Source organism: Lissotriton vulgaris, chromosome 1_1 (assembly GCF_964263255.1).
Source record: "Lissotriton vulgaris chromosome 1_1, aLisVul1.2, whole genome shotgun sequence".
Taxonomy (NCBI): domain Eukaryota; kingdom Metazoa; phylum Chordata; class Amphibia; order Caudata; family Salamandridae; genus Lissotriton; species Lissotriton vulgaris.
In genome coordinates, this window is record NC_141685.1 from 843131226 (window position 1) to 843147900 (window position 16675).

Sequence of the window (16675 nt, forward strand, 5' to 3'; positions counted from 1 at the left end):
TTGTAGTGCAAAAGACCCTGCCCTTCCTTGACCTGGCTCCAGGTACACTACAGGGGTGGAGACATCTTTGTGTGAGAACAAGCACAGTCCTATTCAGGTGTCAGTAACATCTCCCGCCACTCTGGCTCAGGTAGACCTATCAGCCTGGTGATGGATATCATGATATGGAGGGCACACATCAGCTCTTTTTGTCTGACTGTCTAGAGTGAATACACAAGAGCCCAACTGTCAACCAACCCAGATATGTATTCTACAATGCCCAATCTCTAAAAGTGGCATTTTCAGACTTCCAATTCGAAAACCAACTTCAATAGAAGATGTATTTTTAGATTGTGAATCCAGAGACCCCAAACTCCAAATCTCTATCTGCTCCCAATGGGAAATTACATTGAAAAGACATTTCAAGGCCATCCCCATGTTACCCTATGAGAGAGAGGGCCTTCCAGTAGTGAAAAATGAAATTAGGGGTATTTCACTACGAGGACATGTCAAATACACCACTACATGTCCTACCTTTTAATTGCACCACACCCTGCCCATGGAGCTGCCTTGAGCCTTCCGTAGGGGTTACATATATGTAATAAAAGGGAAGGTTTAGGCCTGGCAAGTGGGTGCACCTCCCTGGTAGAAATAGCAGGTACAAACTGCACACACTGCAATGGCAGGCCTGAGCAATGTTTAAAGGGCTACTGAGTGGGTGGCACAATTAATGCTGCAGGCCAAATAGTAGCATGTGATTTACAGGCTCTGGGCACCCCTGGTGCACTGTACTAAGGACCTACTGGTAAATCAAATATGCCAATCATGGGAAAACCAATTACCATCATGTTTTAAACAGAGAGTACTTGCTCTTTACAACTGACACCTCCTAACACCAACAAAAGGGAAATTCAGCACAGGATCAAAAACAAGGCTGAAGCGAAAAGACAGGATAAATCACGCCAAGGGCTGGCAGGTCTAACACTTCCACCTAAATATCGTTATGAAAAAAACACCATCAAACAGACAATGTTTTGAATTTCACTCCAAATTTTAGGTGTCTGGTATACAATAGTAATATTATCCGGGTTGGCACCCAAGTAGTTATGAACTCTGGACTTTGGCGCTTCCCCTCTCAATAATTATTTGGGGGTGCCTTCCATATAGAAGATACAGCTTAAATATGATACATTCTGGGTAGTCTCATGCTACTAGTGAAAGTTTCTGTGTGACTTTGATTTGAGGAAAATAGTCAAGTTAGATCACAAGTGTATCCATGGCTTGACCTGCTGAGGCAGATGATGTTTAGTTGATTCTGTTAAGATATTGTGCACTTTATCAAAGAGAATTCAAAATGTTTCATACAAAGGATCTTCTATAACATTTGAATGACCTATAACTATAATAGTAGTATGTACTATGTTTCCAGACAGTACTCCAATAAAGGTCTTCTGTTTTATTTATTTTTGCTTAGCTTTGTTTTGTTATGCTAGGTGAATGAGCACAAGATATAACCTTTGGATGCACCCCTTATCCATTGCCCTTTTCCTAAGAACCAACTGGGCCATAACTAGTGCGCTCAAGGCTACACTATGTATCCCAGACCTCACCGACCAAGGGTGATGTGCCTTACTCATGCTTAATGATCTCCGGGGACAGTCCATAGCCTCCAGACACTCCATGAGGCAAGACTCCGTTTTTACAGCCAATCGGCCTTAAGCCATGCCTAGTATGCTGTGGGTGCAGAATACTGCCTTCAGCCATGTCCTGCTCTATCTAGTTACCCAGATCGCTAATCCCACAGGGGACTGGATTTCGCTGGATCTTGTGCCCGGTCCTATGGTCCCTTGTGGTAGTGTTGAAGTTTTATGAAGAAACTCATCATATGCATACAGTTTTTTTTATTATTATGTAGGTTTTACAGCTGCAGCACGACAGGGCCATTGCATTGAATGCTATTTAAAAGCACGAATAAAGATGGTTATATTGAAAGTGCACTGATTTCTGGGATCACATCAATTGTAGAAATGAACATTTCACCCAAGAATTGTATTTCACCATGAATAGATTCTCCTGTGACATCCACTGGCTGCTCAGAGCATTCACTGTTTCTCAAGTAATGCCAAATGTACTTATTAGATGAACTTGTATTTTTCTACAAATATCAAAGTCATCAAATCATTTGGTGAATTTCTCTTGCAATCATCTTCCAAATGTTTTAAAGTCTAAAAATATATTTAAAATAATGATTATATGAAGTTAGATTAAATGCTAGAAAGCAACTAAAAAGCTATAAGTGCAGATCTATCAAGACTTTGCACCACCACAAAGTCATGCACAGTGACTTAAAGCAGCTCAAGGCCTTGAAAGAGTATTTACCACTTTCCAGTGCCAAACCTTTTTTTGTAGTGCAACTGTGCTTTGTGCTGGTTTGCTCAATTTGCGACAAGGGGGCATTACATGGATGGTATTGAGCATTCCCAAGTTACATCTACTAAAGATGTTAGACTGGTCTTTGCTTCGAAACATAACTCCTCCTTAAGGCAGGAGCCAAGTTGGAGGAATATAATTTATTTTTCCAAGCAGCGCCCACTCTACATGGGTACTGTACTGAGCAACACACATCCAATGTGTGAAATGTTTTACAAATTGTCTAGGGGTAGGCTTTTGTACTGGAAGGGTATAATTCCAGTATAAAATCTATTCTCGACAAAACACACACACTCCTTTCCACCAAAGTTGTGAGCAGGGAGCGAGGCAGCATGTTTGTGCACCAGTGCAGGAGAAGACAGCAGCAGCAAGCAATATTTTGTAAATATAGCTCTGCATAGTTGTGTCCTACTTGCGTAACAGAGAGCAACAATTTCGACTGCCTGTGCTATATTTTAGTTAGTCTGCCTCTAGATATGTGTATGTCTTTGGAGACAGCTCAGACATTTAGAATTACAGAACTCTAAACAAAGCTAATAGAGTTGAAAAAGATCTAAGACAGCAAATTCTCTTACAAGCTGAATTGAGCACAGCACTAACTGGTTGCATATGATAGCCCCAGAAGATTTATTTTCATGGAGATTTACCTAAAATATAACATTTTCACTAAATATGTGAAAGAATTCTCCTAGGGATCATTACTCGGAGTCTAAATTCAAGCTACATTCCTCCTCCAGTAACCAATGGTTGCAGGCTGGTGTGTGTATCTATATCATTAGGGCATTGGAGGTTTTTAGGCTGGGTGAACATAGTACTGATATTGTTTGAAGGAATTTTAGGCAGAATCCTTGATCTAGAATGGACGCTTACCTGTGAAGGTGATGTTAACCTGCACCTTTTATTGTTCTCTCAAATTTGTGAATAATCTTGTAATCTGGTAAAAGGGTTGGCCAAACCATCTAAAGGGATTTACAGAGAGCCAGGTTTCTCTCATACTAAATATTTCACACTTTCTTACTTCTGTTGTGGTGCTTACGTCTAATGCTGTACTGATATTTCGATAGCATAGTTGAATCCAAGATCAATATGAGTGGAATTATGGAATGTTTTCATTGGCTGGAACTGTGCGTGTGGGGGTTTCCTCTAGAGCCAGCAGCAATTGGTTGCAAAGTGCATCTTCACATGTGTATTTTTTGGGAGGTGGTACTTGTGTTGTATGTCTGAAAGTGCTTTTCTGGGGCTTCTAACACAAATGTGGACCTTAAATAATGTTAACTCCCTATTAGGTCTGAAGATGACGTGTCCTAGTTGCATTGTGTTGGGTAGCCGAGGCAGTATCTTTCTTATAATGCTCCAGGGCAATTCACTATAGGAAGTATTCAGATTCTCCATGTTGGCTCAATGCCACCTGTGTATCTATTGTTAGTTTTAAAATGTCTCTGGTAGAAGGTTAGGGCTGGGCAAGCTGGTTGAGTGCTCAACATTGTAGGCAAAGCTATCTGTCTCTAGGGAGGGCACCTGCATTTTCAATTGATAGGTATCCATGTATGTGAAATCAGAGCCAAGACCACAGTCTTCCTTGAAGTCCAGGGAGCGTGGTTTGAGATGTTTTCTCTTGAGTGTCCCGTACTTACTATGCTGGCTAAGGATGTGCCAGACTCACCCGTCCAGCCTGCCCTTAAATGATATGAGTCTCTTGATGAATGTTGAGAGGTTCTTGCCTGGATCATGATGGGCCCATTTTTAAAGAGGTCTCTCGATAGCGGTGGGCAGGTGAGACTTGCAGTATGATTCCTCTGGGATTTTGATGACCGAAAAGATCAACAGACACGCTGAAGTGGTTTTCTTCCATTTTCTGGATGTCAGGATTACTAGTTTCAAGCATTCCCAAAAAGGAGTTCTGTTATAAGAAGTTGAGGTTTGCCACAAAGTGTGTCAGACTTGAATGTGATGTAGGCTTTTTTGAGGCTTTGTTAGATGAACAGTTGAGCTTGTAGAGCTTTGTGCAAGTATTAAGGGCCATAGTGCTTCATTTGTGCAGGTGAAAATGGGTGATGGAAGCTGGCACTCATTTTTAAGGAATCGGACCTACTTTTCCTCAATGGACTTAGCTCAAGTGCAAGGGTCAGAAAAACGAGAATGAAGGGGTAAGAGAACTATAGAAAAACTGACAAAGAGAGAAAGCATGCCTTAAAAAGAATCTTCAATAGTGAAATAAAGAGACAAAAAGTGTAAGTGTTCGAAAGCGGCATCTCACTATTGCTGGTACTTTTTATTTTCTGCTTTCTCCCTTTGACACTTTTTAAATCATCTTTCTCTTCGTTGTTCTTTGTCATTTTCCTGCCTTTCTCTCTTTTGCTCTGGGTAAAAGTCTAATAATGAAAAATATATCCTGTTCCCCGAAAACAAGTTCCCATGCCTACCAGCTGCAGCCAATGGCACAATTGAAACCCTGTGTACATGCATGCCTCTCAACAGACCGATGCAACTATACACTAAAATGCAGTGAAATACATCTGAATTAGAAAAGTAGATCTTGGTGTTGTAAAATTAATGCATAAACATTTCTCTTTTTCACCCGTCTAGTTGATATTTAGCAATGGGGATTTTTTCAGCGCCAGTTATGATGGAAAAATAACAACTAAATGTAAGTATTTATTGCACAAGGCATAGCAACAATAAGTAGGGCTATGTGACCTCTTTAAATAAACTGATACAAATTATTTAATTTGTACATTTTACATAGCGATGCATTGCTGAAGCCATTCGTATGTACTGATATGTGCAACATTCTGTTTCTGTTATCACCCAATATGAAGGTAACATTCCACAACTGGTCAGCCAAAGGAGGAAATACAGTCAGGGTGAAATTCAGCCTATTATTGCCTTGCTCCCCTTGGAGTTACTAATTATGGGGGGCAATTGGTAACTCTGGAGCAAGTGGTGTTTTCTCCTGAGGCCCAAATTACTTTTATTGTCACATTATTTGTGCCGGGCTGTTACAGGGGAATTAGGACCTCATTTTTAGAACGGAAGCAATTTACACCATTTTCCGGCCATAAGGATGGAACCGAAAGTTCAGCATGGTGCACCCTGTAATAAAATGACAGCTAGTCACTTTTGAACGTGGCTCGTCTTGTCTGTCGAAAGAATCATTCATAGTTCAATGTGGAATTCTAAGACCGCATTTGTGATGGGCTTCATATTGGCTTTGCTAAGAACCCAACGCCGCCTCTTTAAAATGTTGATAGCTTCCATGTTCATAGCCCCGTGCACAAAAGAAATTCGAAAGGAATGCCTTGGTATCCCAAATTGCTTGAAGTTGATTGTGGCATATACATTGTTAGCAGTAAATATTACCATAGCCAGTTTGCCCTTCTGGGCCTTTGAAGAATTCAGTTGTTTCATTCACACAACCCATTCTTCGCCCCCTTTGTGTTCTCTCTGTTTTTTCATATTTTTCTTAGTGTGCAATTAGGTGTTGGTCACTCATCGAATTTACAGACCATGCATTATCTGTTGATTCCTTCCGACAGTTTACTTCTCAAATACATAACTTCTTTGTTTTGTATTATTGTCCTTTTCTACATTGAAAACGTGACTCCTAATGGCAAAAGAATCTGGGGCAACAAAAAGTAGTTTAACTTCCATCAAAGACTCGGTGATCTTTTTTTGTTGTTAATAAACCCTTAATAGTATTATTAGCACAACGGAAACTGTGGCCATTTAACCGGATTGTAAATCATTATTGAATATTCACACCAGGAATATGGAAGCCATCCTGAACGATTATCACAATTAGTTGCTTATAGGTCACTCAGGTAAAGTCAACCAGATCTACCATTTACTCATTGTATTATTATTATCAGTTGTTGCTGTTGTGGTTCGCTTGATCTTTGTGGTGTTACTTTAAACTCCAGGGGCCTCATTAATGAGAAATGACGCATCGCTGCGTGAAAGCAGCGATGCGTCACTTCTCAGTGCGCACTCCTTGCGACATTCCTGATGCGTCATATTTAATGTATGATGCATCATGTCGCAAGGAGTTGCAGATAAGTCAGTATTTCTGACGTATCTGTAAGCTCAAAAGTGACGCATTGCTGGAGTGTGTCACAAAAGTGACGCAACTCTAGCAATGCGTCCTGGCCTGCGCCAGTCTTACGCCTGCTGTGAGCTAGGCGCAGGATTTTGACGCAGTGGTGTCCTAAAAGTGACGTCGTGAAATCTTTGAGATTTCACTGCGTCACTTTTAGGACACTGTTGCGTCAAAATTACGACCCTTCCTTGCGTCAATACGTCCCCCTTGCATACATTATACCTGGCGCAGGTATAATGTGGCGCAGGGGTTTACAAAGTGATGCATCTACCTAGATGCGTCACTTTGTAAATATGACGCAACAAGGAGCATTTTTTACGCCACTGGTGCGCACCGGCGGCGTAAAAGTGACGCAAGGGCTCATAAATGAGGCCCCAGGCACAGTGAGCAATGGGTCCACTTCACTTAGGCTACTGAAACACCTTCTTAAGGAAGGCACCTGCAGATACCTGCTAGGCTTCATTTATGAGAAATGACACATCGCTGCGTGAAAGCAGTGAGGCGTCACTTCTCAGTGCGCACTCCTTGCAACATAATTGATGCGTCATATTTATAATATGACGCATTATGTCGCAAGGAGTTGCAGATAAATCAGTATTTCTGACATATCTGTAAGCTCAAAAGTGACGCATTGCTGGAGTGTGTCACAAAAGTGACGCAACTCTAGCAATGCGTCCTGGCCTGCACCAGTCTTACGCCTGCTGTGAGCCAGGCGCAGGATTTTGACGCAACGGTGTCCTAAAAGTGACGCAGTGAAATCTCATAGATTTCACTACGTCAATTTTACGACCCTTCCTTGCGTCAATACGTCCCCCTTGCATACATTATACCTGGCGCAGGTATAATGTGGCACAGGGGTTTACAAAGTGATGCATCTACCTAGATGCGGCACTTTGTAAATATGACGCAACAAGGAGCATTTTTTATGCCACTGGTGCGTCACAAAAAGTGACGCACCGGCGGCGTAAAAGTGACGCAAGGGCTCATAAATGAGGCCCCAGGCACAGTGAGCAATGGGTCCACTTCACTTAGGCTACTGAAACACCTTCTTAAGGAAGGCACCTGCATATACCTGCTGGGCCTCATTTATGAGAAATGACACATCGCTGCGTGAAAGCAGTGAGGCGTCACTTCTCAGTGCGCACTCCTTGCGACATAATTGATGCGTCATATTTATAATATGACGCATCATGTCGCAAGGAGTTACAGATACGTCAGTATTTCTGACGTATCTGTAGGTGCAAAAGTGACGCATTGCTGGAGTGTGTCACAAAAGTGACGCAACTCCAGCAATGTGTACTTTCACATGGGCAAGTCCCATGTTGTTAGTGCCTGCGTCAGTCTTACGCCTGCCATGAAGCAGGTGTAAGATTTTGACGCATTAGCGGGCAAGAAATGGCGCAGTGAAAATGCCCCCCTTGCATACATTATACCTGGCGCAGGGGTTTACAAAGTGACGCATCTACCTAGATGCGTCACTTTGTAAATATGGCGCAACAAGGCGCATTTTTTACGCCACAGGTGCGTCACAAAAAGTGACGTACCAGTGGAGTAAAAGTGATGCACAGCCTCATAAATGAGGCCCCTGCTGTCTTGTAATGAGGACGTATTCTCCCATTTAGGCTTGAGAAAACGCTGATCATGGGGCAGAGATGGGATAGTGCCATCAGTTAATAAAGATAAGAGACCTAATGTACGAAACGCGGTTTGCAAAAATACTGGTTGCAATTTGAGAGCAGTTTATTTTCAGAAAATCTGAGATTTTGAGAAATAACCCATGTACTAATAGTTCAATTCACAAAATTCAGAATTCGAGTCAGCTGGATTAAAAGCTGCTTCATTAATATTAATGAGGTAAATCACAAATTGCGACTTAACCTGGATGTTATCAAAGAGTTTGTGGCCTGCTGGGTTCAACAGTCCTCCATGCCAGTGGTTGCCTCTCAATAAAGAAAACATGCTTTTATTTTAAATGCTGCCCATTTTCCTTAAAGGAAACGATGATGCCTGTAAATGTAAAGGTTTACTATTTTCACGTTTGAGAGTTTCAACTGGTCACCTGGACTACTGTGAACTCCCCAACAAACATTTGTTTTACACTAAAAAACGAAATTTATTCCAAGGCAACCTATTTCTTTTTGGGAATGGCTTACCACCGAAACTCAGGAGTTGGTAAATTTTCGTTGTTTAACTATTGGATTTTGTTTGCAAAAAATGGACACATTGGATACTGAATTTTAATTTGAACGGAACACCGAAAAAAAAACATTCCAAATTGGGATTTGGTATGTATTTCTAAATCCATTATGCAATTCGGTAACCATTTACCAAATCGCAAAATATGTATAGCAGATAGTAAAAAAATGTATCAGTTAGAAACCCTGTGGATTAGTGAATTGTAGGATTTGTGACTGCTAAATGATTTACCAAAGCACCCGTGGTTAAATATTTCCGTAAACTTTTTTCATTTTCCATTTATTTAAAATGTTCTTCTCTAACATGGTGAATTGCACAAAAGTAAGCATTGTTAAGCACACAGACAACAAATTAAAAAATAAAACACAAAATGTTACATTCATTGAACAAACATCTGTTCAAATCATGGGGCATATTAGCAAGAATCTCGTTAAAATTATAGCAGTTTTAGCAGCAGGAAACTGCCGCTAAAACGGCGATAATGGGCTTGCTAATATGCGTTATAGAATTCCAATAGAAGCCCAGGTTAGATGTGCAGGACCTTAGCCCATTTTGGCCTGCCACATCGATTTATCGCACGGGTGCTTAGCAGCTACTCTAATCCTACTGCCTTGGTACGGGTGAATGGACTCTCTAAGGCCTTTTCCATCCAGCGAGGAACACGACAGGGGGGCCCACTGTCACCCCTTCTGTTTGCTTTATATATAGAGCATATGGCTCACCGGGTCAGGGATGACCCTCCATCACGGGGGTGCAATTTGCGGGGACGAGGCATAAGATTAGCCTCTATGCTGATGACGTGGTGGCAATGTTGGAGAATCCTGGGGAAGTCTCTCCATGCCCTGTTGGCGGAGCTTGACTGGTTTGCCACAGTTTCTGACTTCAAGATTAATGTGCACAAATCATAGCCCATTAATTTATCTCTGCATCCTGCCACCCTGGCACTGCTGCAGTGGTCTTATAGGATCCAATGGGCGTCGGGAACGATTCCTTATCTAGGTCTACAGCTCTCTGCTGCAACTCAGATGACTAATACAACAAACTACACGAAGCTCCTGTGACATGTGCGGCACTGACTTCGGAAGTGTCGGCCTTACTTACTTTCATGGCTGGGCCGAATTTGACCACACTTGATACCTTGATATACCTGTTTCAAAAGCTCCCACTTGCTCCTTCGTCGGGAGTCATCCTTTCCCTCCAAAGGGATATAGAGCTCTTTATAACGCTAAGTCAACGTCCCTGGCTGTGCAGGGAACTGAGTTATAGAGATCCTGTCGACTTGCGGCTTGGGTATTCCTAACCAACAGCCTTACTGGTGGGCGGTGCAGATGAGAGCGTTGGTTGAATGGTCTCGCCAAGAATCTGAGAAGCACTGGTTGTTTAAGGAACAGTCTCTAACCAGACAGCCATTGTGGGGAGTCCCATTCCTACCCTGCTCAGCCATGACCCGGAACCTATACCTCTCTAAGGTGACCTGCCTCGTTCTACTAGCATGGGATAGGGTGGCTAGTTCCCGGGGGCTTACAACCTTTCCGTCACCAGTTACAACCATAGTACACAACACTGGGTGATGCACCCGAAGGTACGGGAAAGGGCTGAAATGAATCTCACCTCCTTCGAGAAGTGGCTTCTAACGAGGCACACAGATGCCCATTTGACAACTGAATTATATAAATTCGTAAGGAACGTCCCCGGCAATGTGAAATTCCCTAGTCAGCTGCATTGGGAGGGGGAGCTGGAACGTTCACTGACATAGAAAGAGTGGTCTGACGTATACTGTAGAGCACGGCACACTGCCTGCAACGTGGAATCCATCGAAACAGCCACAAAAAGTGTCACCCGGGGACAATGTCAAGTGTCAATGGGGACTGCGAGAACCCGTCTCGCAGTCCCCATTGCTGGAGGGTGTGCAGCTCCATGGGCACTCTCACCCACCTCTTATGGGATTGCCCCTCACTGAAGGGATTTTGGACGCATATCCTAGACAATATCGATTCCCTTTTTGATACTGAGATCCCTCGCCTCGCAGTGTACGTTCCTTTGGGCCTCCCTAACCCGCTCACCCGGGTCGGCAGATGGCTTTAGCTTTGGAGCAGCCCTACAAAATATCCTTTCCCACTAGGGTACCCTGAATACACCAACCTACCTGGGGTGGCTCCATAGCGTCTGGGGAATCATTGGAATGGAGAATATTTCACTCTCTCTCACACACCCAGGTGCCACTTCCACGACCTGTGAAAACCTTTTCTCAATCTGCTTTCAGCAGAATTCACAGAGCTCACCTGCCCTAAGTATCTGAGGTTCCTACGGCTAGCAAATCCACCCATGTATGCAAACTCAGAAAATCATAGATACCATTAGGACCCCATACTCTGGGATGTCTTGAAGCGGAGGCATTAGACAATCACTGTTTTGATATACACCGCTTGAGGGTTGGAGGAGTGGGGATGGGGGGGTTCTTCTTTGGTATTGGTTTGATGTTTATTGTCATCGAGATGGCCCTGCTGGTGGACTACACTATGATAAGCATTGCTTTTGCTGGACCTGTATGTTGATCATTGTTCTTGAAATCAATAAAAGAAATTTAAACATAAATTGTCCCTGGCAAATTGAACTGAACGCAGTGTAAGCATGCAACTGACACACATTTTTTTCTGCAATAAAAAGGACATCTGTCACTGATGTTTTAGTCCATGCACTTTTTCTGCACCCTCTCATCTACTGAGACAATTTCTAATGCAATCATTACACCATTTCTGATGCAGGTTGAATGTTTTTCCAGAGTATCTTTGAGCAGTCTCTTATGGTGTCTTTTGGTATAAACATAAGCTGAAAGAAGCTTACCACTAAGCAAATACATTCCTCACTTTACAGAATATATTTGGATTATCCAGAGTTTATTTTAAATATAAGTAATCCCTTGCCTGAGTTGGAGGGAATCGCACCAATGGATTCTCCACCTTACGTAGCACTTTTCCATAATTCGGCAATTTTCAATTAACTCCCAGTTTTAAATGAGCCTTTTAAACATATCCCACATTGGCATTTTTTATGAAGTATATTCTTGTCTTTTGCTTCTTATCAAACTTGTTCCGAAAGTCATGCATTACAATCAATACAATTCCATTCAACGATGTTTCGGCCAGTAGTCATAAAGGCACGGATCATAAAACACAGTTAAAACATCTTAGGATATTGACAAGATAAAAAACAGCAAATAGGCAACGACCAATCATGCTAAAGCAAAAGCAACATTTTTTTAAATAAAAAAATGACAATAATGCTAAAAACAATGCAATCCAAGTAGGAAGACATTATAATACTACAATAGCAGCAAGAGGACCCAAGTTAATCATGATAAGGTTATAATTTTAAAAAAATGATAAAAACATGCAGAGAAACAATGGCCTGAATCCCTAAAACAATCAAATAGTCAATCAAACAATGACAACCAATTATATGTCACCTGAATAAAAAAGATATGAAAAGTGCAAGTCACACGACCTGAAATGTAGGCAGGGAGGTAAACTATTTCAGTCAACGCCTCCACATATATAATAGAAACCGGGATACTACCAAAAACTATTGGGTGGGCTGTATTAGATCTTAAAATGTTTAAGGTATATTTGTGGTCCCTAACTACCAAGCTGTGACATAACGGGACAATTCAAGCCCTCCTATGAGTGTGGTACTGGGTGCAAAAAAACAAGACATGCTCAAAAGTTTCTTGGATGCCAGTGCAAAAGGAGCAACTCATCTCCGGCTTAGTAGGAGAACGCTGCCATCTTGCAGTAAATGGTCAAAGCGGCAGGGTCCCAAATCGAGATTTAATGTACAATGTTCTGCAAGTCAAAGACTCAATGTCATCCATATACTCTCCCAAAGATTGGGCATCCTTGAAATCTTAAAAGACTGCAGTCAGAGGGCCCACATTCCTAAGCCTATGAAACCCTTCAACCATGTGTCTCCAATACATTTCTTTTAACATCGGCGTTAATACCCTACCAGCAGTTTCTGGATGTGCCCAGAGGGTCTCACAGCCTAACTCTGCTAGGCTGCATTTGATTTATTCTAACCAAGGAATCTTTATAACGCCTCAGTACTTTAAGATATCTTCAAAGTCCATTCTATAGTGTACCAGTTCGGCGGTTGACCAAATCCTCCTCCAGTACATCAAAAGTCTTAGTCTGATTGGGTGTACAAGATAGCTAATACTCAGGTGTAGCCTCAGGAGTACAAGGTGGGTACTAGCCAGAAGTTTGGTGAGACACGTACAAAAAGATTCTCCACCTTTATCATATCATTTACATTATCATGCACCCAAAGTTCTCCATCGTATAGCAACACTCCAATGCCTGCACGTTATATATCTCTAGTGCTGGAGTAGGAGGGCAAAAACCAGAGCGCTCAACTGCCCTCAGGATATTGCCTGTATAATGCTATAATCTGAGTATACTTTTCTGGATCTGAGAGGACCAGCTGAAGAAATCATTAAGGGTATAGCCCAGATAATCAAAGGTATTTACTTTCTCCAGTGGGAGACCATTGTGGACTGGATGTGACCGAGAGGTGGGTCAGGGATTTAGAACCATTTCCTGGGTCAGGGATTTAGAACCATTTCATTGGTTTTGCTAATACTGATCTCCAGCCCCCTCTATTTGCAGAAGACACCAAACTGTTTGAGCAGATATGGAATGTACGTGGGTAACTTCAAAATCAGCAGCGTATCCACAGGAGTGCCAGGATCTTCCTGTTAGCCAGGGTTGGGTATTTCTTTTTTCCCCCTTTTTTTTATCTTATTACTGTATAACCACAAAAACTAGGTAGTTGTGGATCAGGGACTTTTCCAGCTGGTTCCCTAGCCACTGATGTCACTGGTGTGGAGCATGATATAGATGCAAGCATTGGACTCAGGCGGCTCCCAGAGACAAACAGGAGAGTCGATATCAGACTGGGTGAGACAGGACAAGGTCTCTCCCCCTTGTCTAAAGAGAGAGGCCTCTCCTCTAACTAAATCTCCTTACCAACTGCACTAACAGCTCAAATCTGAAATAAGTCCAGAGTTGTGCCAGCTTGGCGATTGGCAGTGCCCCTCCTTCCCCACGACCAGCTTGCACTTGCCCGTGACAATACATTTGGCTCCCAATCCATAAAAATATAATGACCATACTCACCAAAGCCAAGAGTATAGAGAATCAACCAGAAAAACAAAAAGAAGTGGCACAGCCCAGCATCTTCTGGGTGAATACGGGCTAGCCCTTGGCGCAGGCCTGGCCCACACTTATACCATGCTGCGGGAAACGCAGGGCACATTTGAAGTGCAGGGGGGGTTGCAAAGGATGGAAGGAGATGTTGTCCCTCAGCGGCCGATGCTCAGTGGCTCTTCCCCCTATTGCGGGACTCCAAAGATAAACACAGCCACACTACAATCCATTTGCCAATTCTGAACTGTCTCAACATCATCTTTCTATTTTTGAGGTTTACAGAAAAACCCACCTTGAATAAATGAGTATAATTGTGGCCATCATTGCTACACTAGATAATAATCATAGAAGTATTATCATTACATGTGGTATGTTATCACCGCTGGTGACATCCACTGTTTCATTTATTACATTAGTCAAGAAATACATTTGGGGTACAAATATGTCACTGGTGGTAATTAAGGATGCTGACAAGAAATTATCTGTAATAACATTGGTGGCAGGGATCCTATAACTAAAACCACATCTATGTCAGTCAATGGGTGTATAGTGATCATATGTTATCTGTTGTACTGGCAAATAATTCTGGGTGTCACCTGTCAAAGGACTGTGCCAAAGTTCATCTTATTATCAATGGCACATACTATTATTATTAGGTAAAATTGTTTCCTGTGGTCACAATTGCCACAGTTACCCCTTTGGTAATGCATTTGTCTGTGGTGGTTATGCATTTAGTGTTAGAGAGAATTTTAACCCTGGAGTATGACATTTTGTAACCATACACTATTATTGATAAATTACCTTTTGTGGTATGTGTGAGAGGCGTACACTTATGTAAGTGTACACCTTGCACTGATCCAGACAACCCTTATGGTGATTTTAGTAGTCTTAGACAGCCTTAGAAAGGTCTCTGAGTGGTAGCTGTGGAGAGCAGCCATCAGGCTGAGTCCAGAAGGAGTGTAAAGCAGCTTATTTTACCAGAGCAAAATCTCATAGGTATAGATTAAGTGAAAAAGAACCACACAGTGTATTTATAAAATGTTTTATTTATTATAAGACACCCACTAACACATCCAGATATCTCCTAGCCGAAGATATACACAATGCGCAAAATACTTTACAATAAAAAGAGGTAAGTAGCATGGAATACGCAGTGGTCAACAGGGGGGGGGGACCATACCATATACTAAAATAGTGATATGCGAACCACAACTCCGGGACCCAAGGAACCACCCAAGGTGCGTGTCTAGGAGCCCCAAGGAGGTTGTGTGAGGTGTAAGAACACATCTGCATTCTATGTATAAATCAACGTGTAAGTCGCGGTTGCACTTTTTAAAAAAAAGGACCCTTTCCAATGGACCCTGAATAAATCCATTGGAAAACAGAAGGTTGGCGAGCCACCCCATATGCAAAAGAACCAATTGATGGATGGAATGCTGGACAATGCAAACATTCACACCCAGTCACAAAGATCTGAGTTTAATCCATCATTCATTTGCTCACCACACCACCCAAATTTGGACCCACCATATGCAAATCAGCCTTGACCCTGTTCCTTATGGGAACAGTCCAGCCGAACTGCCAGGACTGATCCTCCCTAGACCGGAAACAAGCATCCTGGGACCGGCTTTAGGGCATCACCCTTCATCAGCCAGCTAGCTTGAATCTAGTGGTGTATTGAGCACGGGACCCATGTCTTTGCATTCCCTTCTCACTTAGGGTGACACATGCAAAAGAAACAATTGATGGACGGAATGCTGGACAATGCAAACATTCACCCCCAGTCACAAAGATCTGGGTTCGATCCATCATTATTTTGCTCACCACACCACCCCAGTTTGGACCCATCCATTCGCAAATCAGCCTTGACCCTGTTCCTTATGGGAACAGTCCAGCCTGAACTGCCAAGCAAGTCCTCCTTGGACTGGGAACAAGCATCCTTGGACCAGTTTCAGGGCCACCCCACCATGGATACCTTAGTAACCAGGATGCCACTGCTGAAGAAGGTGAAAGTGTCCGGTGGAACCCAAAGGTAGATTCAAGTTGAGAAGAACATAACAGCAGGGGACAGAGTCTATGCCATTTGGAAGTGACCAGGACACACAGAAGACGAATGCCCACCGATGTCGGATGTCCTAAAAGAGTTGACGGTGCCCTTGAAGCTGCTGCTCTGAGGACCAGGCGATGCTGTGTAAGACCAAGAGCCATTTACGAGCTGTCCCACGTCGGATGCTGAGAGTTGAGGGGTCGGTGTCCGGCTGCAGCACCAACAAGCTTTGGCAACTGTAAACAACGTGGAAGTAGAAAAAGGTACAATGTCGGGACCCGCACGGTCCAGGAGACTCACCACAAGCAGGGGAGTCAGGGCAGGCCCAAGCAATCAGGGGCAGTCATAGAGGACGTCGAGCATATCACCAAAGATGCAGGCCCCTGGCGCAAGTGATGTGGTGAGGTTGAAGACCTTAGTTGCTGAAAATGCTTGAGGTTGGGGCTACTTGGAGCCCGAAGATCTTGATGGAAGGAAGCCAACAAGCCTTTTCAACAGCTAGTAAACACAGTGCACAGGGGTTCCTTTCCTGTGGCTCAGCCGCGGGATACTGGCCTTAAACTTGGTGAGAAGACAGGGCAGGCCAGAGGGATATTATGAACCACCACCTGTGTTGTTGAACCTTTCGGACTCCATAGGAGCCCAGGATAAGCAGATCGGTAAGCTTGGTTGCGGTGCCTGCAGATGCAGGGAAATGACTCCTTCATTTCAAGGGAGATTCCT

At 43.0% G+C, this 16675-nt stretch overlaps 1 protein-coding gene across 4 annotated transcripts in view; it reads left to right on the plus strand.

Moving 5' to 3' along the window:
- The window catches only part of PTPRC (protein tyrosine phosphatase receptor type C), a 644370-nt gene that overhangs the window by 522322 nt on the left and 105373 nt on the right, over positions 1 to 16675 (plus strand). For all 4 annotated transcript variants that reach the window (XM_086957682.1, XM_086957664.1, XM_086957674.1 and 1 more), the window contains one exon: positions 4996 to 5056. In XM_086957682.1, coding sequence (XP_086813808.1) covers positions 4996 to 5056 — 61 coding nt within the window. The remainder of the gene's footprint in view (positions 1 to 4995; positions 5057 to 16675) is intronic.